Source organism: Netta rufina (genome assembly GCF_964035555.1).
Source record: "Netta rufina genome assembly, chromosome: Z".
In the NCBI taxonomy this organism is placed as follows: Eukaryota; Metazoa; Chordata; class Aves; order Anseriformes; family Anatidae; genus Netta; species Netta rufina.
Window position 1 is genome coordinate 39,914,997 of NC_140126.1, and position 23,576 is coordinate 39,938,572.

At 39.3% G+C, this 23,576-nt stretch overlaps 1 protein-coding gene across 3 annotated transcripts in view; it reads right to left on the bottom strand.

Moving 5' to 3' along the window:
- Window positions 1-21,826, bottom strand: part of TUT7 (terminal uridylyl transferase 7) — a 34,206-nt gene extending 12,380 nt beyond the window's left edge. For all 3 annotated transcript variants that reach the window (XM_084304878.1, XM_084304879.1, XM_084304877.1), the window contains exons 1-16: window positions 21,724-21,826; window positions 19,836-20,359; window positions 16,650-16,828; window positions 15,966-16,082; window positions 14,654-14,831; window positions 13,547-13,635; window positions 12,095-12,146; window positions 9,210-9,279; window positions 8,204-8,330; window positions 7,328-7,447; window positions 6,179-6,310; window positions 4,071-4,251; window positions 2,535-3,661; window positions 2,259-2,409; window positions 1,526-1,612; window positions 152-252 (exon numbers count right to left, since the gene is read on the bottom strand). In XM_084304878.1, coding sequence (XP_084161004.1) covers window positions 152-252; window positions 1,526-1,612; window positions 2,259-2,409; window positions 2,535-3,661; window positions 4,071-4,251; window positions 6,179-6,310; window positions 7,328-7,447; window positions 8,204-8,330; window positions 9,210-9,279; window positions 12,095-12,146; window positions 13,547-13,635; window positions 14,654-14,831; window positions 15,966-16,082; window positions 16,650-16,828; window positions 19,836-20,328 — 3,204 coding nt within the window. In that variant the 5' untranslated portion in view covers window positions 20,329-20,359; window positions 21,724-21,826. The remainder of the gene's footprint in view (window positions 1-151; window positions 253-1,525; window positions 1,613-2,258; window positions 2,410-2,534; window positions 3,662-4,070; window positions 4,252-6,178; window positions 6,311-7,327; window positions 7,448-8,203; window positions 8,331-9,209; window positions 9,280-12,094; window positions 12,147-13,546; window positions 13,636-14,653; window positions 14,832-15,965; window positions 16,083-16,649; window positions 16,829-19,835; window positions 20,360-21,723) is intronic.
- Window positions 21,827-23,576: the final 1,750 nt, after the last annotated feature.

The following is a 23,576-nucleotide window of genomic DNA, read 5'->3' on the forward strand; positions in this document are numbered from 1 at the left end:
TACAAAAAAAAAAAATTACTTTTGTGCTACCTACTAGTGTTTTATTCTAATCTGGAAAGCTTTCACAAAATGATAAATTTGCTACAATATATGTACAACATAAATAAAGTCATGCATTTGTTAGAAAAACAACAAAATCTTGTCTAGCTACCTCAGCTGTTTCCAGCCCATCCATCGTCATACAGATATCAAGGTCACTTTGTTTGAAGCCAAAGCCATTTTTTGAGGAACCAAACAAATTCAGCTTTGTTCCTGTAAAAGATGTGATGGATTGTAATCACATTGACACAGAATCTCAAACTATAAATAGCCTTCAAACCACTGTATGCTTTTTAATGTTTTAATACACTGTTTTTCTATGGTACTTCAAAATTTATTTCCTATCAGCCTGGAAAAAAAATATCTGCTTTTATTGGTTCAAAAGAGAAGTCTGAGATTCAGAAAAAAATTAGGTGGTCCTGTAGTTACATGATCAGCATGCAGGCATAGGCTGAAATCTTACTAAAATATGCAAGATTGCTCTCTGTAAGAAAACTTCATAATAAGGGACCCGTCTGTCAACATACTAGGCTCCAGCAAAAAAATAATTTATTCTGTGAATTTTTAAAGACTATGAACTGAATGGTGGTACAAATCCAAAAAAAAAATAAAAATTCAGAAACAAAAGAAGAGTTTCAAGCAACTACGGTCTGAGGACAGGTCAGAATTTTAAAATATTTCAAAATCAGTAACTTTTGGTAGGACAATATGGATCACTCTCCTGACTCTGTACAAAATTTTAAAATGTATTTATACACAGACTAATATGTATATATGTATGTAAGTGCATATAGATAGATAGATATACACAGTCTTTGAGGTACTACCATCTTTTCCATGTCTTAGTAATCAAAATATAAAAAAATATAAAATCAAAGAAGTACTGAAACAAATGGAAACACGTTCATAAACTAAAATACTGTTTTTAAGCCTTTGGATTAGGAATCCTAAGAAGGTTCTTAAAGACTATAAATAGCTTATTGTTGTTGTATAAATAAAAAGCCTAGTTAATGAATGCAGCTAAACCACCTATCATAAAAATGTTCTACTATTACTTTGGTTTTCTCCTTCGCTTGCCATTGTTCCTTGCTACTGTTGCATTTAGGACTCAGTCCAAGAAGGCTTAAAACAAAATCTGTGTGGCCTTGTTTTTCTTTAATAAAAAATAAACAACAACTGACATAGTTTGAGCATGTCTTTTTTGTTCAAACAAATAAAATTTGTGTTAACAGGAAGGGAGTCCAGGGCATGATAGACAAGACTGAGATATTAAGCTGCACTAATTAATGGCTATTGTAATGGAAAATAACAGAAATTAATGTAATGATATATAGTAGTGCTAAGCAACAACACAGATGTTCAATACTAAAATGTTTATTATGACACTATGATAGGTTTTATTGGAAAACACTCAAGTATGAACTCAACAAAGTATAAATAAAAATTGTAAAAAAGTATAAATATAAAGCTTGAACTACCAAATTACCTGGGAATTCCAGTCTAATGAAGTTTTCCAAGTTTTGTCGTATATGTTCCCGAGCCTGATCCTCCATAGTATTTGGTGCAAAATCCTCTTAAAAACAAACAAGTGAAAAACAATTAAGGTAAACTGATCTGTAGAAAGAATCAATGGCAAAGATTTAAATAAAAAAGTGAGGGGTACACAGCAGGGAGAAGAGAAAAGAAAGAGAAGATTCAAATATCAAGGAAAAAGCAAGGATGAAGAAGAATAGAAATACCTGTTCAAAGAAAAACATTAATTAGACAAATAATGCATTTTGTCAGGTCAGAAATGGTGAGAGAGAAAGGAGGAAAGTTGTGTCACTCTGAAAAGAATAAAAGTGGAGAAGTGTTATAAAACAGTATACTTCTAGATCATAGAAGACTTCTAGAACATTGAAGTCTTTGCTTACTAAGAACCATTACTCAAATGGTTTATTTAGAAGCATCAGTCAAAAGATTCCACCCCAAACTAAACTCTTATATTTATATTAAGATGCCTGAGTAATCAGACAGTGTGTGGAATTGTTTTGTATTTCTCCAGATACAAGTTCTAGATACAATCCTATTGTAGCCTTACAAATCTTAGGAAGTATATCTGTAAGAGTAGGATGCAGTGTGGCAAATAAACTGGTCTCCATAACAACATTAGCCTGTAGTTATTACATTGGTTTTTACAATCCTTTTCTTCCCCACAATATGCAAAGGAAAAAACTTACGATAACATTGGACACAAACTTGATCTAGAATAACTGAAAATTTGGGTGTCAGCGGTGGCAGTGGGTCTAGCTCAATTTTCTTGAAGTCTTCTGGACAATCCCTCTTTAAGTGACCTTCCCGTTTGCACAAGCTACACACTACTGTAGGAGACTGCATGAACAGAAAGCAAGATTGGTTTTAAAAAGTATAACCCTTCAATGAATTCGACCAGTACTTTCATATATCTGATAACAGAACACAAGCAATATGCTTATGTTCTGTTAAAGCTTGCTTACCTTGCCCTTTGTAAAAGCTGTTTTACTAAATTCATAAAAGAGTTCGGATTCTAAACACTGTCCTATTCCTACGTTCTCTTCCAAAAGACTTCCCTTTTCAGTAAGATCTTCTTGACTCAAATCGGTCCTCTGGGATCCATCCACATTTTCTTTCAAATGTTTGTCTTCATATTTATTGGTAACAGACAAATCATCATCTTCCTCTGACAGTGCATCCTCATCTCCAGATCCAGGGAATGTGTTATCTAGTTCACCTTCAGCTCTCATGATACCACCACACACTGCTTGGCTTAGAAGACTTGATTCTTCCTCCTCTTCCTCCTCCTCCTCAGAGTTAATCATTTCAGATAATTGACTTTGTGTTGAACACATGAATTTTTGTGGGGATTCATCCAGTTCATCAGTACCTTCAGTGCTCTCCTCATCAACATCAATCTTGTCATCAATTATACCACTGCACTCTAAGCCGAACTCATCACTCTCTGTAAGTGCTGTGTTTTGAAAACCTTCCAAGTCTGAATTACAGCTTGTCTCTATATCATGCTCAATCACTGTAACAGGAAGATCTCCACTATCACTGTCTTCATCTATTCCCTGCTCAGTAGTCAAGATATTCCATCTTCTTTCTTGTTCTTCTTCCTCCTCCTCTTCTTCATTTCCACTCTCTGTCTCCTCACAACTTGGTTTAAATCCCTCATTATCTCCAGAAGTAACTTCCTCAACTATGCAGTCTGAATCTTCATGAGCAATTCCCAAATGACTTATATCATCCACTAATTCTTCTTCTGTCAAGCTTTCTGAGCCATCACACGCCTTTGAAGAATCAGTTTTATGTGCCTGGGGAGTATCTGTGGTTTCAACTACATGATCTTCCACTACTGCTGTGTTCATTCTATTATCCAAGCTTTGCAAGTCAGAATTTTCATGCTTTATGGGATCATTTCCATGGTCCAGATTTTGGGATTTCTCCTCATTGGCATTTGGAGAGGACATTTTGCTCAATTTTACATCTTTTTTGTGAGGCAAGGCAAAGTACTTGTAAGTTGCTCTCAGGCAGTGAAGAATATATTCATACATTAGTTGGCTGTTCAAAGTTCTTGCTACATTCCTCTTGACTGAATATGGGTCTAGCAGAAAGAAACAGTGAATCAGCAGTGTAGAAGTTAACCTATTTTAAAAAAAAATATAACTTACATCCTTAAAAAATAAGCCTACTATTTTTAATTACTTTAAAGATTTGTGTAGGCACATAAAGTCTATGCATTGTGCTGAAGACTCCCTCCCTCCATTACCTCCCCTTCTCTTTTTTTTTTTTTAAATCCACTTATATTACTTTTGATAATACTGCAAAAATAGCCAAACAAAATACTAAACTGATTATACCAAAACATGTTCTACCGTATTATTGGGAATCAATCAGTGTTCAGTGCTAAAGAATTCTAAGTTACTGTGCATGATGTTAATAGCCTAGAACGTACACTGAAAAATTAAAGGTAACAGTTCTATAAAGTCTACTGATGCAGTCTGATAACATACCTTCCACAGCAATGCGCTTTTTAGGCCAGTCCTTTAATTCACGAGACACTGTTTCTTTGAGTCGTATGCTAATAACCAAATCAGGCATGTTGAACTCCAAGGCATAGAAACGAAGCAGTTCTACCCAGAGCTGCCCAGCAGGTGCTGAACACCGCTGTCCTGAATCAAATACTAAGGGAACCTGTCAATTACAGAAAAAAAGCTTATATAATATAATGCATACATAGGTACTGAGATCTTAAAAAATCTGCTAATCTAGAACATGCATTTGTGAATAACATCAGATGGCTCAATTTCCTTGTATTCCATCTGAAATGTAGTATTACAAAATTGATACCGGCTTCTATACTCCTGCAATTGCAATAGAAATTGAAAAACAGAAGAGAAATGATAGCATAAGCTTGTCTGTAATACTTCAGAATGAAAGACTGCAGCAATGGTTAAAGGTATCAATTATTAACAATTGCTTATTTAAGTGCCTGTGTCATAATTTATAAATTTCAAAAAATAAAACCCATATCTAATCCCATTTGACAGAATAGATTAGAGCCTAAACTTTATTGCTCAATGTTGTAACATGCACCTACACAGTAACACTGTTGCCCACACAATTATTAGAAAATAAATGCTTTCTAAGAATAGTTACAAAACTAATCATAGAATCATAGAATGGCTTGGGTTGAAAGGGACCTTAAAAATCATCTAACTCCAACCCCCCTGCCATAGGCAGAGATGCCACCCATTGGATCAGGTTGCCCAGGTTTTCATCTAAATTAGCCTTGAACACTTCCAAGAGATGGGACATTCACAGCTTCTCTGGGCAACCTGTTTCAGTGCCTCACCACCCTTACAGAGAAAAACTTACCCCTAATCTCTAACGTAAATCTCCCCTCTTTAGTTTAAAAATGTCCCCCCTTGTCCTAACCCCATCTGCCCATGAAAACAATTGCTCTCCATCTTTTTTATAAGCCCCCTTTAAGTACTGAAAGGATACAATGTGGTCTCCTCAGAGCCTTTTTTTCTCCAGGCTGAACATCACCAGCTCTCTCAGCCTTTCTGAGACAGAGGTGCTCTGGCCCTCTAATCATTTTCATGGCCCTCCTCTGTATCTGTTCTAACAGGTCCACATCTTTCCTGTGCTGGGGGCCTCAGATCTGGATGCAGCACTCCAGGTGGGGCCTCAAAAGGGCAGAGCAGAGGGGCACAATCACTTCCCTCCACCTGCTGGCCACACCTCTGTCGATGCAGCCCAGGATGCAGTTGGCCTCCTGGGCTGCAAGCACATACTGCTGCCTCACATTGAGCTTATCACCCACCAGAACCCTCAAGTCCTTCTCTGCAGGGCTCCTCTCAATGAGATCTTCTCCCAGTCCATGTCCATGTCAGGGTGCAGAGCACCTTGCATGCACATGTAGACTTGTTGAACCTCAGGCGGTTCACATGGGCCCACTTCTTCAGCTTGTCCAGGTCCCTTTGGATGGCAGCCCTTCCTTCTGTTATATCAGCTGCACCACTCAGCTTGCTGTCATCTGCAAACTTGCTGAGGGTGCTCTCAATCCCACTATGCCATTGATAAAGACATTAAACTGCACTGGTGTCATGACAGACTGTTTAGGGACACCACTCATCACCAGCCTCCACCTGGACATGGAGCCATTGACCACAACTCTGGGTGTGATCATCCAGCCAACTCCTTCCTTATCCACTGGATGGTCCCACCGTTCAAATCCATTTCTCCAATTTGGAGATCAGGTCTTCATGTGTGACCATGTCAAAGGCCTTACAGAAGTCCAGATAGATGACATCAGTAAGAGAAAACAGCATTCATATGCTTGACCTAATTCTGAAATGAAATTGCTTCATTTTCCTACCCGACAGATTAAAACCCAAGGTCTTATCAAGGAGATTGAATTAACACCTACCAGCTTCTAAGCAGCAAGAGATAAGCATAGTAAGCCTTGTACTGGTACTAGTCAGTTATGCAACCTTCCAGTTCATCTTACGTTTTTGCAACACAAAACCAACGCAAAAATAGAAAACTCTTTTTTTCTCCCCCCAAAGCAGCAAAGACCACTAGACTTTACAGAAGTAAATTAAATGGTTCACACCTTGCCCCTTTTAGGCGAAGTTTCTTGTGGCACTTCAGCATCATCAGGGGGGTTATGCTGCCAAACCACAGCATCATTCTCAACTTCTTTAATATGAAAATTAGTTAATTTGTTTAATGAGAATCCTTCAATCTAAAAGAAATAGGAAAAGCAACACAAGTTAACATTATATGAATTCAAACCATTTCCCATATAGCAGTAAGCCAAAATACAACAAAGTTTAAAAATAGGTGTTTCAGGCCCTAGGAAGTATCGCAGCCTGCTTCTCTCTTCTCCCTAAACTTCTGTACAAAAAGTCTCTCAAGGACACAGTGCTTTTGGAAGGGTATCCATATTTCACTGAACCTTGTCTTGGCACACTGTACAATAAATACATGTATTTTAATTGTATGGTCATATACTATAGGGATTTTCTCCCATTCAGTGCACAGTGTGAAGAAATTTTAGGAATGAGTCAATCACATAGCAAAAGAAATCATTAACTGCAAGGCCCATGTAATTGCTCATGGAAACTAGAACATGCACACTAAATATTAACAGGTGACTGTACAAATAAAAATGCATGCCATGGGTACAAACAGCTGAATGATGTCCTGGAAAACCAGATGTTGTCCCTAATAGCACTCCTAATATTAGGATGCATCTCAGGCTTTTAAAGTCAAGAAATACATGCTTTAAACCCCTAGTCTGATCCCACGGACTAATGTGCTAATGGACTAAGCTAATGTGCTCCCTAACTGAGGTCTACACATTCTTCACTGGAAATGAAGCATTAGATGTTAAAGTCCAAGACACTGTTTTGGGATATAGCTATATGAATTCAGAGTTCTCAAGAGTATGGAAGAAAGGCTGAAGAAATGAGGAAGTGGGTTGTTATGAATTGCATTATTCAATGGCCTACTCTCCTTACTCACTAAAGGGTCAACAGTAATACTTAATTCAGGGACTATGGTTGTGAACTGCATCCTTGCAGCCAAGTACATAAAGGTTAAGTGTAGCATGGCTGAAATCACATTCTTTCTGAGTTCCAGCAGAAATGATTGGTGTACAGCTTGCTCAGTATAGCAAAAAGCTGACAGGTTATACCATCACCAAAAGTGAAAAGGATTGTCCTCTCACTCACAATATTCAGTTTATTAATATACATACCCAAGATCCCAAGTAGACAGGTAGAAAAGGCTCTTTCCTCTGTTGCAGGAAGAAGATGACCATTAATGCAAACACATAAGGTGACAAACCTCCTTCTTCAGGACGATCAACGCAGCACAACTGTAAAAATATATTGTGTAGTCACTGATGTTTCAAGAGACAACTTGCAAAATCTCATTTTAATTCCTGTTCAGAAGTCTGCCACAGTACACATACTGAGAGAAACTCAGGTATCTCTGACCTTGTCTTGTGAGACATGAACATTCACGTCCTCCACTTAAGCGGAGGAGTCATAACATTACCGGAGTGATAACATTACTACAAACTTCTCAGCTAAGAGTTCTGGTCTGCAAATATACAGCAGAGTCAGAATACATAGGCTGGCAAAACAGCACACTGAACATTTTCAAAATGATGACTTGTTTTACATGGATACAACTGAAGTTCAAATGATTTTCTACGTTTTTGTAAGTCATATTTTAACTGCACACACATAAAATCTTGAAAAAGAAAGGTTTTAATCTACGTATGGAAACAAACAGCTTTCCTTTCTTTTTTTTTTTTTCATGATGGATTACGTTTATATGAAAGTACCAATTCCACTTCATATACATTCTGGTGTTGGTAACACAGAAGAGCAGGACACATATAGCCTTGCATGCCGGTAACTGAATCTGAAAATTCCACTTCTGAAATTTACTGGAACATTATAAAACAACAAGGTATAACTTATAGTTTATAAAAAAATATATATGCCTTTTCCAACTCTCTGAACATTTCCACAACTGTTTTCTAAACCGTATGTACAGTCTCATCAGCACAGTACCAACCTTCATTCAATATTTTCACAGGTGGGGGAATAAAAATAACGCTTACCTTTGCCCAGTACCTGAAGGCAATCACTAAAGATACAACAGAAGGTTCCAGTTTTCCAAGTGTAGCCAAATGGTTTGTTGTCAGATATGCATTATCATTCCCTGCACTTACTTTACAAATAAGGCCACTAAAAAACAGAGAAAAAAAGTAAAGATATTGAAGGTATTGTAAGAAGAGTGGTAGGTTAGAAGACATCTCACAAAACGTTGTAGAAGGTGGTTGCCATGAAAGATTTAACAGTCTTTCCAAGACAGCTTGTCTACATTAAAAGAACCACAGAAAACCAATTTATGATTAGATTGAAAATATATGCATTGTAACTTTCTGTGAAAGTGTGTTCAAGTACAATTCAAAATTAAGTACATTTCTAGTTACATCAATTCTAATTATATTAATTCACTAAAAAAAAAAACAACACGAAAACTTAAAGTACCAATTTCCTTTATGAATCAAAAAAATTTTCCCCACGTGACACCCATCATAGAATAGTTTCTACACTGTTTCCACAGAACAAGAAATGCTTTCAAACAGTGAGAGACCAAAGTAGAAGCAAATAACTGATTATATACCTGTACCAGCAAGTATTTACAGAATGTTGCATAAATCTTAAGTGGTATCAAGTACATGGGCAAAATAAAATTTGTGAAATAGTAGTGAGGTTAAGCAAGCTGATCTTGCCCTTAAAGAAAACCTGAATTTAATGAAGTTTCTAAGTTATCCAGAAGGCAGCAAAGGAACTCCTGTTAAGCAGTTATCCCAAATGGAACAGTAAAGGTATATGCTGGAAACCGTAACAGTTGAAAGGACTGAGAAATATTCAGCTGAGGCCAGAACAACCCTTACACTCTTATTCTAGACTAGGAATGACTTGCCCATGAGTGTTAGTTTATGTTTCAAGATCAATGTAACTGTAATAATATAGTACTGAAATGTCATTTGTCAGATGTTGGTACACACAATTTATTTAGTAATATACTATGAGAATACACAAAGTGACAACAGAGACCTTTGCTTTTCTCTGCACACCACCACTGGTATTCTAGTATGGAAATCCGCATCAACTTCAATAAATGATTCTAGGGAGGAAAAAAAGAGAAAAAGCCACATTAACTATGGTACTGACAGAAAATAACATTGAATCACAGAATGGTTTAGGTTGAGAGGGACATTAAAGATAACCCGGTTCCAACCCCTGCCATGGGCAGGGACACCTCCCACCAGACCAGTTTGCCCAAAGCCCCATCCAGCCTGGCCTTGGACACTTGGAGGGATGGGGCATCCACAGCTTCTCCGGGAAACGTGTTCCACCTCCTCATCATACTCTGAGTAAAGAATTTCTTCCTTGTTTCTAATCTAAATCTACCCTTTTTTAGTCTAAATTCTTTACTCCTTGAATCAATACAATCGCTGACAAGGAGTCCCTCCCCACCTTCCTGTAGGCCCCCTTTAGGCACTGTCAGACTGCTGTAAGGTCTCCCCAGAGCCTTCTCTTCTCCAGGCTGAACAACCCCAACTCCCTCAGCCTGTCTTCATAGGAGAGGTGCTCCAGCCCTCCGATCATCCTTGTGGCCCTCCTCTGGGCCTGCTCTAACAGGTCCATGTCCTTCTTGTGCTGGGGGCCCCAGAGCTGAATGCAGTGCTCCACATGGGGTCTCACGAGAGCAGAGCAGAGGGGGACAATCACCTCCCTCACCCTGCTGGCCACGCTGCTTTTGGTGCAGCCCAGGATGTGGTTGGCTTTCTGGGCTGCAAGCGCACATTGCCGGCTCACGTTGAGCTTTTCATCAACAAACACTCCCAGGTCCCTGATCGCAGGGCTGCTCTCAATCCATTCTCTACCCAGCCTGTATTTGTGCAAATACGTTGACCTGGACGCAACTAGAGAAGTGCAGCTATTTTCTGACATTTAATTTCTTAATTACCTCAAAATTCATGATTTTATTAACTCAGCCAAGAATGCAGTTTATCAGCTCTGATAATCATTCACTACTTTAAAGCAAGTTTTTCAAATGCAATAGTAAGAGTATGGTCTATAATAAGCATTTTCTCAAATAGCAACTCTTAAGAAAAAATGAACTTTTCAAAACCCATACATATAGTAGGTATATTTAAACAGGTATACTCTGATTAAGTACTAGCTGAAACTTAGGCAGGTTAAACTCCTGAACAACTTCAGTAATATAGGCATACAGACAGACCAATGGTATCTGTAAACAACATTAGTGCGAAAGATGAAAGAAATAGTGTTACCTTAGTATTAGGTGGAAATAAAGCAACGAATCTTATTTTCCCTGGTAATCTAGTGTTGCTTTATGCAAGTATTAGAACAGGCTTCCTAACATGAAGTTATGTCTCCCTGCTATGCTTCTACTCCCTTTGACTCCCCCTATTCTTTATATAGCTTTCCAAATATAATTCAGCTTCATTTTTTTTTCTTAACACCAAGAAGTAGAAATGCAACTGCAGTCCTTCCAGTTGAAGTGATATTGATCCACACTGGACTTATTACTTGATACTTCAGTGTTTCACTGGATCGAGTGCAGAAGAAACAATAAAATATTTAGGTACCCAACTTAAGAACTGTGAAACTGAAATCTTCTTGTTCCCATCTAGCCACCAGGACACATGATCTCTTTGAAAATACCTTGCTTTTGCCACTGAGCTAACTCAAATGCCTAATACTCTGTCCCTGTATCTCTTGACTCATAGAAAAAGTCTTTGGACAATATATTAAAGAAAACATTGTGTGGTTTCAGAACATATTACAGATTGTAAGTTCCTCTATTCTTCCATGCTGATTGAGGAATAAATAACCCCATCCTCAAAGGCTGTAACAGTCTACTCATCAGAGAAGAACATGTACATAAAATGGCTGGGGAGGAAGGTTGTGAGGAATGAAAAAATCTAGGTCAGAAAATACATGCATGTTTATTGTACTTGTTTGGAACCATAACGTCTGATTTCTCATCTGTGGACACAAAGCAAGGCAAAAAAGTCAAAAAGTTACTTGTCAAAATCTGTATTTAAAAGGACAAAATTTCTTTCCCGTCTTTTGATTTTTTGCCTGGGTATGTCCTAATTGGTTTGAGTGCATTTTTTAAGATCTTAAATGTTACTTGCCTTTATTAGTACATACAGTTGTATTCATTACCTGAAAAAACAGGTGTACATTAGCTCACGACATTAATAGTCATGCAGTTATAAGAAAACAGACCACAATCAACATGGTCTGATGACAAGTTAGAAAATCCCAGGCTACTTTCGGTACTATATATAGTTAATAGCTGTCTCAGGAAAAAGATGCAGCACATTCCACCTTCTTCCCTTGTAATACAGAAGAAAATGTTTCATTAGGAATTTCTGGTATCAACAGAAATGATGGTACTCCAGAAGTCATAAAACTGTCTATAAACGCAAGTGTAAGTTTTGCTTGCAATGATGTAGTATTTTCTGCAATATTTTTCAGTTTCAAATTATTTTTAAAAACCTCACAGTCACGTGGTATACCTGTTCAAGCAGGAGAGGGACTTTGTCAGGGAATGTAGTGATAGGACAAGGAAAAATAGTTTTAAATTAAAGAACGGTAGATTTACATTAGATATCAGGAAGGAATTCTTTACTATAAGGATAGTGAGGCAGTGGAACAGGTTGTCCAGAGAAGCTGTGGATGCCCCATTCCTGGAAGTGCATAATGCCAGACTGGATGGGACCTTTGGGCAACCTGGTCTGGCGGAAGATGTCCCTGCCCTTGACAGGAGGGTAATGGAATGAGATGATCTTTAATGTCCCTTCCAGTACAAACCATTCTATGATTCCATCTTTGAGATGACATTCAACACTACTAAGCAATAATAGTTTAATTGAATTGAAAAGGAAGCAATTTTTTCTTACCACTGTTCTGCAGACTTTCTTGAACAAGTAAGAGAACATCTGGTTGACTCAGCTGTGAATAGAAGTAATAAAGCTGTTTTAACTGCTGTGAAAAAGGTGATTTTCTACAATTCAAAAAGAATTGTAAACAATGCCTCTAGAACAGTTGTGGAGGAATGGTTAAGTGAAGTAGGTCATGTGAATGTTGAGCAACTAGGAGGTCGCGAGCTAACAAAGTATCGAACGCAGCTCATATGAGTCTGAGAAAGTACGTAAAATCTGGGAGGTTTCAGGGAGGTTTCAGGGAGGTTTCAGGTACAAGGACATGATATCTGTTGGTGGTCTGGGAAAGTACTAACTGTGTTATTTCGGTAGATGGGAGTGGGAAACTAGCTGATAAAATAGAGAAATGCACTAACCAATCATGAGCTTAGCTTTTGCAATATGTATGAGCTAATTATATTGAATTAGATAAAAGACGACTGAGCTATCCAATAAATCGAAGTTCACTGATCACTCATATTGAGCGTCTGTGTCTTCCTTCCGTCGACAACAAATGTCCTCGCGACAAACAGTTCCGTTTTTCTTCCAGAGAGGGGAAGCAATGGGGAAACAGTAAGAGCAACTGAGAAGAACCTGCTCTTAATTCTTAATTATCATCAAAGTATATCAGAAAGAAGACAAATGAAAAATATCCTGGAGTAACTCTAAGTATATCTGTTCTCATCTCTATCAAACACTTGGTTGTGAAAAAAAAACAAAACAAAACAAAAAAACACAATGAAAAATACTGTTTCAGTGTGCTTAAATACAATTGCCTTCTGACAGTAGTGGACCTCATGTAAGAGACTAAAATCACAGCTTTTATATGTATTCTATGAACTTGGATAGTTCTTTTCTCCATTACATTTCAATGTTTGTTTTGCTGAGGAAATGCAAGATTTTAGCTATGAGGCTGTCAAACCAGAAATGAGCTTAAGGTTTTCACCATCCTGAATTTCTTTCAAAGTTTCAAGCACAAAAATATACAGAAACAATAAGCATAACAAAGGAAGACTTTACATTAGCTCACAAACAAATGATGTAAAATAGTTTCATGGCTCAAAAATAATGTAGCAATCAAATTCTAATGCATGTAGTATCGTACAGAAGCAAGATCATCCATTTAATTCAGCTTTAAAAGAAGACAATTAGCTTGACCTTTCCCAACAGACTGCTAGGAGTCCAGATGTTTTAGCAGATTTCAGATTTTTAGAAGGAAGATTTGATAAAGCACAAAGTCATGTTACAATACCTGACCAATACTGGCCCTATGCAGCAAGGGATGTTATTTTAAGACAGTATTGATGTGGTAGCTCTGTTTTTCCCAATACTTTTTCATAAGAAGTTCTATTACCACTTTTTAATTTATATTTAAACTACACTCAAAGGTGCAAAGCACTCCAACAGATTTAATGAAATAGTCTTACTTACACTGGCAGGAAACTGTATATCTATGTTTATGTCCGAAGTTTTGAAACCAAATCCGCTACAGGAGGAGCCATACAATCTTAACGAGCACTCTGCAATGAAAAAGATTTATAATACATTTATTCTACACCCAATTTTAAGTCTGTAGCTACTTTACAACATTACCAATAGATCTTACACCTACTTCTGGTTTTAATAATCACAAGAACTCAAGAAGAATCATCCAATAGAACAGAGGTCAGTTAATAAATTGTACCTCTCATTCTGTAGCTAGTAAAGGCCTACCATGAAGATCAAATGCTCCCCATGTCCTGCTCATCTTTACTTTTTACTACAGGTCTGTTTGGGTCATGAGCACCACTTAATTCTTAATTCTGATATGAGACTATGTTGCCACTTCATATTGGTTAACAGATTAGAAACCAAATATAGTATTTTAGTATTCAAATAGTCAAGGCTTTTAATTAAGTCTTCACCTTTGTGATTTTTTTAGAATTGACATAGCTGGCTGTTGTGGTTTTACCCGGCTGGCAGCTAAACACCACACAGCCATTTGCTCACCCTCCCCCCTCCCTCTCTGGGATGGGGGAGAGAAATGTGAAAGTGAAGCCTGTGAGTTGAGATAAAGACAGTTTATTAGGACAGGAAAATAATAACAACAATAATAATAATAATAATGATGATAATAGTACTACTACTACTAATGTGTATGAAACAAGTGATGCACATTGCAATTGCTCACCACCTGCTGACCGATGCCCAGCCTAACCCCAAGCAGTCTGGCCCTCCTCCCCGTGGCTAGCCACCCCTATTGTTCAGCATGACCCCAGATGGTATGGAATACCCCTTTGGCTAGTTTGGGTCAGCTGTCCTGGGTCTGTCCCCTCCCAGCTCTTGCTGCACCCCCAGCCTGCCTGCTGGCAGGACAGAGTGAGAAAGTCCTTGGCTTAGTGCAAGCACTGCTCTGCAACAATTAAAACATCAGTGTGTTATCAGCACTCTTCTCATCCTAAGCCAAAACTTAGCACCCTACCAGCTACTACGAAGAAAATTAAATCTGTCCTAACTGAAACCAGGACACTAGCATTTAGAACAAATCACAAATAATACCTGGCAATTTTTGATGCAGCACATCTTCCATCACTGTTTTAATGTTGAGCCTTTCTTCTAAATCTTCATTACTTAAGCCAAACTCCCGTACTACATTTTCAATTGCAACACCAATAGCTTTAATCTGTGAAGCTGTTGGAGGAGGCAGGGTGCTCAGCATCTGTTCCTCTTGCTTTTCCTTTAAAGATAATAAGACTAATGTTTTAATGATTCTGGTCAGTAGCTTAATGCACTAGAATGAATGCATACAACTCATCTCAATTAACACTAACACAGGTTTTCAATACAGTGGAAGTAACTGAAAGGAAGAATTAACAAAAGAGAAAACGTAGCAGGTACAAAAAAAAAAAAAACATATTCCAGAAGGCTTCAGTAATATGCAGTGTGTGTGTGTGTAGATACACGTAGTTATATGAAACATAAAAAAGATCATCAACCCTTTCATCACCTATGAAGAAAGGGTAGAAGTTAATGAGGAAGAAGCAGTAAACCTGAATAAGATAGTTGTCTACTCCAAGCTGAGAAAGTAAAATAAACATCAGATATTATCGATGATCTGGATGAGGGGATCGAGTGCACCCTCAGTAAGTTGGCAGATGACACCAAGTTAGGTGCGTGTGTCGATCTGCTCGAGGGCAGGAAGGCTCTGCAGGAGGCTGCACCGATGGGCTGAGGTCAGCTGCACGAAGTTCAACAAGGCCGAGTGCTGGGTCCTGCACCTGGGGCGCAATAACCCCAAGCAGAGCTACAGGCTGGGAGAGGAGTGGTTGGAGAGCTGCCAGGCAGAGAACGACCTGGGAGTGATGGTTGATAGTCAGCTGAATATGAGCCAGCAGTGTGCTCAGGTGGCCAAGAAGGCCAACAGCATCCTGGCTTGTATCAGAAACAGTGTGGCCAGCAGGGCTAGGGAGGTGATTGTCCCCCTGTACTCGGCTCTGGTGAGGCCGCACCTCGAGTACTGTGTTCAGTTTTGGGCCCCTCGCTACAAGAAGGACATGGAGGTGCTCAAAAGAGTCCAGAGAAGGGCGACGAAGCTGGTGAGGGGCCTGGAGAACAAGTCCTACGAGGAGCGGCTGAGGGAGCTGGGCTTTTTCAGCCTGCAGAAAAGGAGGCTCGGGGGCGACCTTATTGCTCTCTACAGGTACCTTTTTACTCTTTTTACCAGCATCACTATTTGAATGCTTTCAAGGAGCTTCAAATACAGAAAAAAATAAATGAGGATTGATTTTAGATAATGCAGTTTCATTATTAGCAAAGTGATGACAGTTTCATAGATCTGCATTTTATGTTTCTGCTACTGTCCTTAACTCACCTTTATGCTTTTCTTGTGTCTCTTCTCCTTAATATGCTTATGAGCAAAAGCCACTGACTCAATCAAAACATCACACAACTTGCAGGCATATTTTGCTGATGGATAGCTTCGAGGTTGCTAAAATAAAGACAGTAAAAAAACAAACAAACACAAAAAAAACCTTAAGATATAGATTAACATTACCTTCATCTTATTCAATACACTTGCTGAGTGATTGTAACGCTGAAATCCAGGAACACTCTAGCTGTTCCAACTGTGTCATTACAATCATAAAATTTGAATATCAGATACAATGCCAGAAGAACAGTGCTACTGGGTCAAACAAGACCAACATCTTGCTTTTGTGTTTAGAAAAAAAAACAACACCTGGCAGAATATAGAATATACTATTATTTTCTTCTGATACACTGCCCCAGTCTCTAGCGAACTAATGGTAATCGATGAACTAAAGGAGCAGCCTTTTTTGTGCTCATCTTGCTGCCAAATCACAACTTAGTTGGTAAAAAACACAGGAGAACTTACCTTCTCTTGCCAAGTCATTAACAGTATCAATTTAGTCAGTTACATTAATTATATAATGACTTTCTAGCTAGAGTCAGAGAAATTGCCCAAAGTGTATCCTCTACATCTTAATTCCAAGATTAAAAAATTAAGAAACAACAATATAGGTAAATACAGTGACACCTTCTTCAGTCTGTAAATGCAGTCTCGCTTCAAGCGTTCTTCAGCTTGTTGCAACCCTAGAAGCTCTTTTGCTGACAGCTGAGGTTCATCTATAACTGGACCGTCCACTTCATCATCGTGATCACACTCATCTTTTCTAGTTCTTCTTGACCTCCTTGTTTTCTTGAGTTTCTTCATTTCTTAGAAAGAGTTATGAGAATAAACATGTCAAATAACTTCAAAATAAAACATTTTAGGTTTTGTTTAATTTTCACTCTATGTCTGTGAGAGCCAAGGAAGATGTAAAACAAATCATCTGCCCTGCACAGTACCATAATCTGTTCCATGCATGTCTAGTATTGCTAGCAAGAGTGTATAGCTATGTCAGAACCTATAGTACTATAGTATCTCTGTTTTGAGCTGCCATGAAACACTAGTTTGTCTCACTGAAAACGGCCAGCAACCTTATTTATATAGTTTGTTTTTTTTTTTTGCCAGTTTTAACAAGAAGTTAAATGCAATAGAATTCACTGCCTACTTGGGACGTATCTATATGTCATTATAAAGAAAAGATAGAATATGGTCAAAGGCTTCAGGATGCCTTGTGAGGCTTAGGTACACGTACGAACTACAAAGTGAAGCAACCCATAGGCCACCAAGGCTATCACGGATTTAGTGACTGTAGGCCAATATGAATAATTTCTAAGAACTAACTGCACTACGATATAGCAGTAGTAGGTTAGCTGACATAATTTATTATCGCCAGTAGTACCTGTCTCTTAACGTGTACTTGCCTTTCAATTAAACCAACACATTGATCGCTATTGCCTTCATGTTATTAAGTAGACAAATGAAAAAAAAAAAACAGCAGTAATACTTTTTGGCTACACATCAATAAATAATGAACTGGCTAAGTATTCATACACATTGCTTAATAAAGCTACATAACTTGCACAACAAACATGGCTAGAAAGCTTATGTTTACAGCAAAAGTTCTGTATCTAAGGACTGCAAATACCACTTCTTTTTAGCTTTGTAATTATTTTGAAGCAGAAGTTTCTACTAGAACTCAGGAATGAATACGTATAGGCTGGATTTTCATGGATATTCATTTTAGATTGCATCTTAGCTGTTCAAATGAAAGGTATCTACACAAAATGTGCAGATGCATGGAATTTCCAAAGTTCCCTGCTTCTGAGAAAGTTTACGTAACTTACCTAAACTCTAAAACCATTGTTATACCATGAGGTTTTTGTTTATAATAATTAGAAAAATAAATGACAAAACATAACTGGTCTACCAAATGTATCTGGAGTTCTTCCCTGTGACCACAATTTTAATCTCTTAATAACTGGCAGAAAAACACTGCAGTTGTGAATCTTCAACCATTTTTTTGATTCAGTTCACTGAACAGCATGTGTGCATTACTGTTGTAAACAGGAACAGGGCAAGAACAGTAACATAATTCCTTTTGGCAGCAGAAGCTTATGCTGGAATAAATATGTCATGGGGATAGTACTCTCCAAAGCAAGTTCCAAAGAACAGAAAAATAAGTTGGTCTTAATGTAATAAATCCCTTTCATTTTCTGTACTGAGTCTTGCTAAAACTCCTATGACCCACAACATTTGACTACTTTTTTTCTGATCAATTCAGACACACATTGTAGAAAAGAGTGTATTAAATAAACATCTTTGCAGGAGTGCGTGACAACTACCTACTTATCATTTTCCTCTGTAAGCACTAAGTAGCTTTAAAAATCTTGACCCTGAGCACCACAACCAACCTTTCCTTGAACCTTTCCTTATTAATTTTATCTAGAGAAATTTCTCCTGGTTTACTTATAAGACTGGCATACAAGTGTTCAGAGTACTACTAGCAGCATCTACCAACTGCCTTTCCCATAACTGCAGGAACCGATCAACATTTTTAGTAAATAAATCAGAAGGACTCAAAGTACTTTCTCCTCAACAAATCCATGTTTACTGCTACTCATTTCTTTGCTACCTTCCAAATACTTACAGTAGGTTACAATATTTGTTGCACAATAGATTCCCAAAATTAAAGTTGCACACCATTTTTAATTGAATTTTTAGGAGATACTTGCCCTTTCCTACTTGCCAGTAACCCCCTTATTCTGAGTAAAGTCTTAGGTGTGATTGTCACATTCCAAAAATCTTTTTCAGCAAGTTCCTGAAGTTTCAAGCGAATACAGTTCAGTAAACACAACAAAATTGAAAATAAATTTGAGAAAGTATTCTACTCTGCTCTTTCCATCTAAGATGACAAGTGTACAATTAACAAGGTTGACAATGAAAGACACTGGGCACCAGCTCACAGGTGTTTTTTTTTTTTTTTGCCCTTTTTTTTTTTTTTTTTTTACAATTGATAACAAGGGAAAGGACAATTAATTCCTGGACATCTTTGCATCAACCAGCAATACTTTTCCTTCTCAGAAGGAGGGCAGATTAATATTTGTTTTGACCATTACACTTCACCAAAATAAGAGAGATTTCTGTTTAACAGGAAGTCCCCTACTAATAGCACCCCTGGTGTACTAGTCTCTCATTCTTCTCACCGCTCTGGTCCACTGACACTTCCTTCTGATACTCATGTTCAGTGCAGATGTGATGATATCGATTACTTTATCCCCACTCCAGCCTGTCCTTCTCTTCATTTCAGTATTTAGAGTTTGTACTCTCAATATTAGTATCAATTACCCCAGCTAAGTTTAATATACACAGAGAATGATTGTTTTTGTTCTTGATGTACCACTGTTTCTTGCTCACATCAACACCTATGGTGCATTGCTTTCAGTCTTCATTAAGATGTGTTTTTATGGACCTCCTTAGTAGTGCCAAAATCTTATCCTGCAGCAACTTAACTGAAAAATCCCTTATTGGCCTTGACAGATTCAATCAAATATTAACAGAGAAACTGCAAACAGGGATAACACACAGATGCTGCAATCTAACTCCTACCATTTAAAAGCTAATTTAACAAGTCAACACAATTTATAAAACAAGTTCTGTATCATACACTGTGTCAATTCATTTAAAGTGCTCCAGTACACTTTAGTCAATTTGCAATATATGACAGAACAGAAATAACTTTTGTGTTAAGGGTGAATCTTGACATTTTACTTTTTCAGTAACACATACAAAAAGCTACTGTATAGCTATGTAAAAATAAACAAATGTGTTGATTACCAGGGTTTCCTTTCTGCATCTCTGGAACGTCTTCATTTGTTAAGTCTTTCTGAAATTGTCGTCTTACATTTCTGTTTCCTGCACCTTCAACCTCATGATAGGAGTCCTTTCTTGTCCTGCTGTGCATGGGGATCCATGCTACAGATCTGTACTCTCTCCAGCTGTCAGAAGTACCACGGTGGTCATCAGATATCCACTTCTTTATTTGATCTTTTTGGGTATCGCTGAACTTCAATCCTTGACTGTGAGTTATGTTTTTAAGTGAATGTGGGCTACTCAAAATATTACGTGGCCCTCGCCTAGGACTATTTCCATAATGACCTGGTGTTCCCCTCTTCTTTTGCATGCTGATATCCATTTTATTGCTATGGCCATTCCCATATTCATCCATGGCTTGGCAGTCTTTCTGTAATGGACTTCCTTTTAATTCTTCTTCACACATTTCTGGTTTCTTATCTTGTTTGGCAAAGGGAGGTTTTGCAGCATCTCCCATGGTTATTGCTATTCAATGTAGTGATTCACAGCTAGAAATTAAAAAGTTAAAAACAGTATTTTAAAAATAATCAAGTAATAAACATAAGCGCACTGGTTATTATTTGTTATTAACAAACAAAGCTGTGGTTCTATAATACCATAAAGGCAAGCAAGTCTTGCTGGAAAGCAAAATTTGTTCCCATCAAAAAAGTTCAAAATCATAGAGGTTTCTTGTCTTAATATGCTTAAAACCCGCATCTGGTTGTCCCTCACCGCAGAGACAGCCCATGGCTTTTTTGCTTAAGAAGCCCTTCATGCACTTCAGACAGATAAACACTTCTCAGAGTCCACACCAGTCTCATCTCAGTACAGCAACACTTTGAAAGGATCACTGAAAAGGCTTTGGCATGTGTAGAATATATGTAGAAGGCAATAAAGAGGATGTCCTAACAGCCAGTTTACATCAACATATTTCCCTTCCCCTATTGTCAATACTATTCACCTTGTTCAGGATGAAAATTGCGATCAGAGGTGTTGCTTAACTCCTGCAACCTGCCTGTAGAGCAAAGATCACATGACGATTAAGAAACAATCCTGCGCTGCCCAACGCACTTTGCACTTTTTAGCTAACTGGCCAGTCAGAGGTTTCATGTTATTGGCTACTAAGTATGCCTATTTTGCAGTAATGGAGTATTATCTGAAACAAGTAATATCTGCGTTACCAATTAGCTCCCCAGACGTGGTCATGCCTGCGCTCTTACTGTAAAATACTTACAGAGCTGCAACTCGAGCTGCAAGGTAGTTCGGGCCTGCGTGGACTGTGAAAGTGGGCACTGCCTGGGAGATACCAGCCAAGCACCAGAGGCAGTGCTTACACCTACCCTGAACGCTGGGTTGTTTAACTACCGCCACACAGAACCAAGCCAGAAAAAAAAATGAATCCAAAACAAGACGTATGAGCTTGAACTGCAGCGAAAGCTACAGAGAAGCGCTTGAGAAGCAGGAAATACGCTTGTGTTGGCTTTGATATGGGAGCACAGTGCTTGATGGTGCTGATTTTTTAATTTTTTTTTTAAATTTTGCAGGCCCCAAAGGCGCCCTCAGGGGCATCAGTGTTTGCTATCCACTGGCTTGGCTCTGACACAGAGGAGCTCTGCTCTCACCTCACGCCTGTCCCGGGGGGGCCGCGCTCCCACCCCGCGGCGTCTCACCAGGGGGACGCCGCCATCCCGCCCAACGGCGGCAACGGAAAAACACAACGGCCGCCACCTCACCTCAAGGCCGCCCCCCCCCACCCGCCGAGCCACGGAGCCACCCCGCAGGCCCCGTCCCCGTCCCCGTCCCCGTCCCCGTCCCCGTCCCCGTCCCCGTCCCCGTCCCCGTCCCCGCTCGGCGCCCCCCGCCGCGCACTCACCGGCCGCGCGTCCCCTATAGCCGCCCCGCCATCAGGCCGCGGCGGAAGAGTCGCCGGTCCCGCAGCGCCGCCGTCCGCGGGGCCCTTCCGGCAGCACGGCCCCGCCTCACGCCCGCTGCCAGCGCCGGGGCGGGGCGGGGCGGGGCGGGGCGGGGGGGGGGGGGCTGTCCGCCATGACGGGGCCCTGCTGAGGGAGAAGGGTGTTTGTGCTGTGCCCTGGGTGTTTTCCTGGTAGTCAAAGGGTGAATGCGGTGGCATGGGCGGTCACGGTGGCTGTTGAAGAAGAGCGTGAAGCAAGGGGCATTTCCACACCACAAGGAATTGAATCCGGCCCCGTGTAACCCGTGTGGCTCATCAGGCTCGCCACCCCAGTAGAAATACCTGACCTGCTAAACAAGTTGCTCATGAAAAATAAAAACAGAATCACAGAATCATTTCTAGGTTGCAAGAGACCTCAAGATCATCGAGTCCAACCTCTGACCTAACACAAGTCCTCAGCTAAACCATATCCCTAAGCTCTACATCTAAACGTCTTTTAAAGATCTCTAGGGATGGTGACTCCACCACTTCCCTGGGCAAATTACAATAAATAATTCATTTAACAATAAATAAACAAATTACAGAAAGTGGGGGAAAAATCTTGTATGGTGCAGCTTTCCTATCGGTATTGATTAAGGAGGTATTGGGGAGGCATTGGGGAGGCAAGGACAATCCCCAGACAAGGACTGTGTATCTCGAAACAAGACACTGAAACTCATGATAAGGAAGCGGCAGACGGACAGAGAAACAAACGTAAGGACTATAAATCTCAAAACTGGACATTGGAATTCATTATAAAGATACAACAAACGGAAGAATTGGCAACAACCAGCTCTCGCAATTAAGAAACATGCCAATTCAGCAGATTCCTGACCAAAGGTGAAAAGTACACTGTGAGGAAGACTCGGGGTCTTCCTCCCAGAGACCCCTGCCCACGTCCCAAAGACCCCTGCCCACAATTCTTGGGAGGCTCTACGCAGACGCAAGGTGCCAAAAGGCTAATTAGCATGAGAAGCGAGGGAAGGCGGGGATAGGTAATGAATATGTATAGGCACTTGTAGAATATTGATAGATTGATTGTATAAATTCAAGACTGCTTTCCGCTTTGGGTATGCACGATAGGTGGAGAGATCCCCCGTGCATCCAGCGCTGCAATAAAGAATATACCACTTAAAGGAATTTCGGCTTCGATCTTTGAATCAGTATCTGAATGGCTTACCTGAACAAGGAGAAGAGAAATGGCAAGCAGTCAGTCCTGCTTACACCTGGGGTAGGTGGGGAAGAGGCCGTATGCCTGCTATCCTGTGGAAGAAAAACTTGTACTTGCTTTACCACTCAATTATCCTTCTCACTGAATAAAGTGACTTGTTTGTTTTTTGCATGTTGCTCACACTTGCTCAGACTCTTCGTCTTACTGCTTCCTGTTGTTTCTGCATGCCCCCTTTATTCTCTAATAACTTAAGAGGATCTCTTCCTACTGCTGTTTTGCATCCATATTAAAGGAACAGAGATGCTCTTATCCCACCCTACAAGAAGTCTACATAATAATTCACCTTCCTATTCCAATCCAGTTTTCCCTCACAACATATGCCCATATGTTTTAAAGCATTTTAACATTTTAAAGCAGTTTAATAGTAAAGTACTATCAAAATTACTGATGGTAGCTTCCAAAAATATGACATTATAGTCCTACAGCTTTACAGCCCACTGCTTTGCAACCTGTTTCTGGTGCCAGCTTCAGAACTTGGAAGTTATTTTTGTCTTCTACTATGGCCCCTTCAAAATAAGAAAATTCTTCTGGTGAGATACTCTCT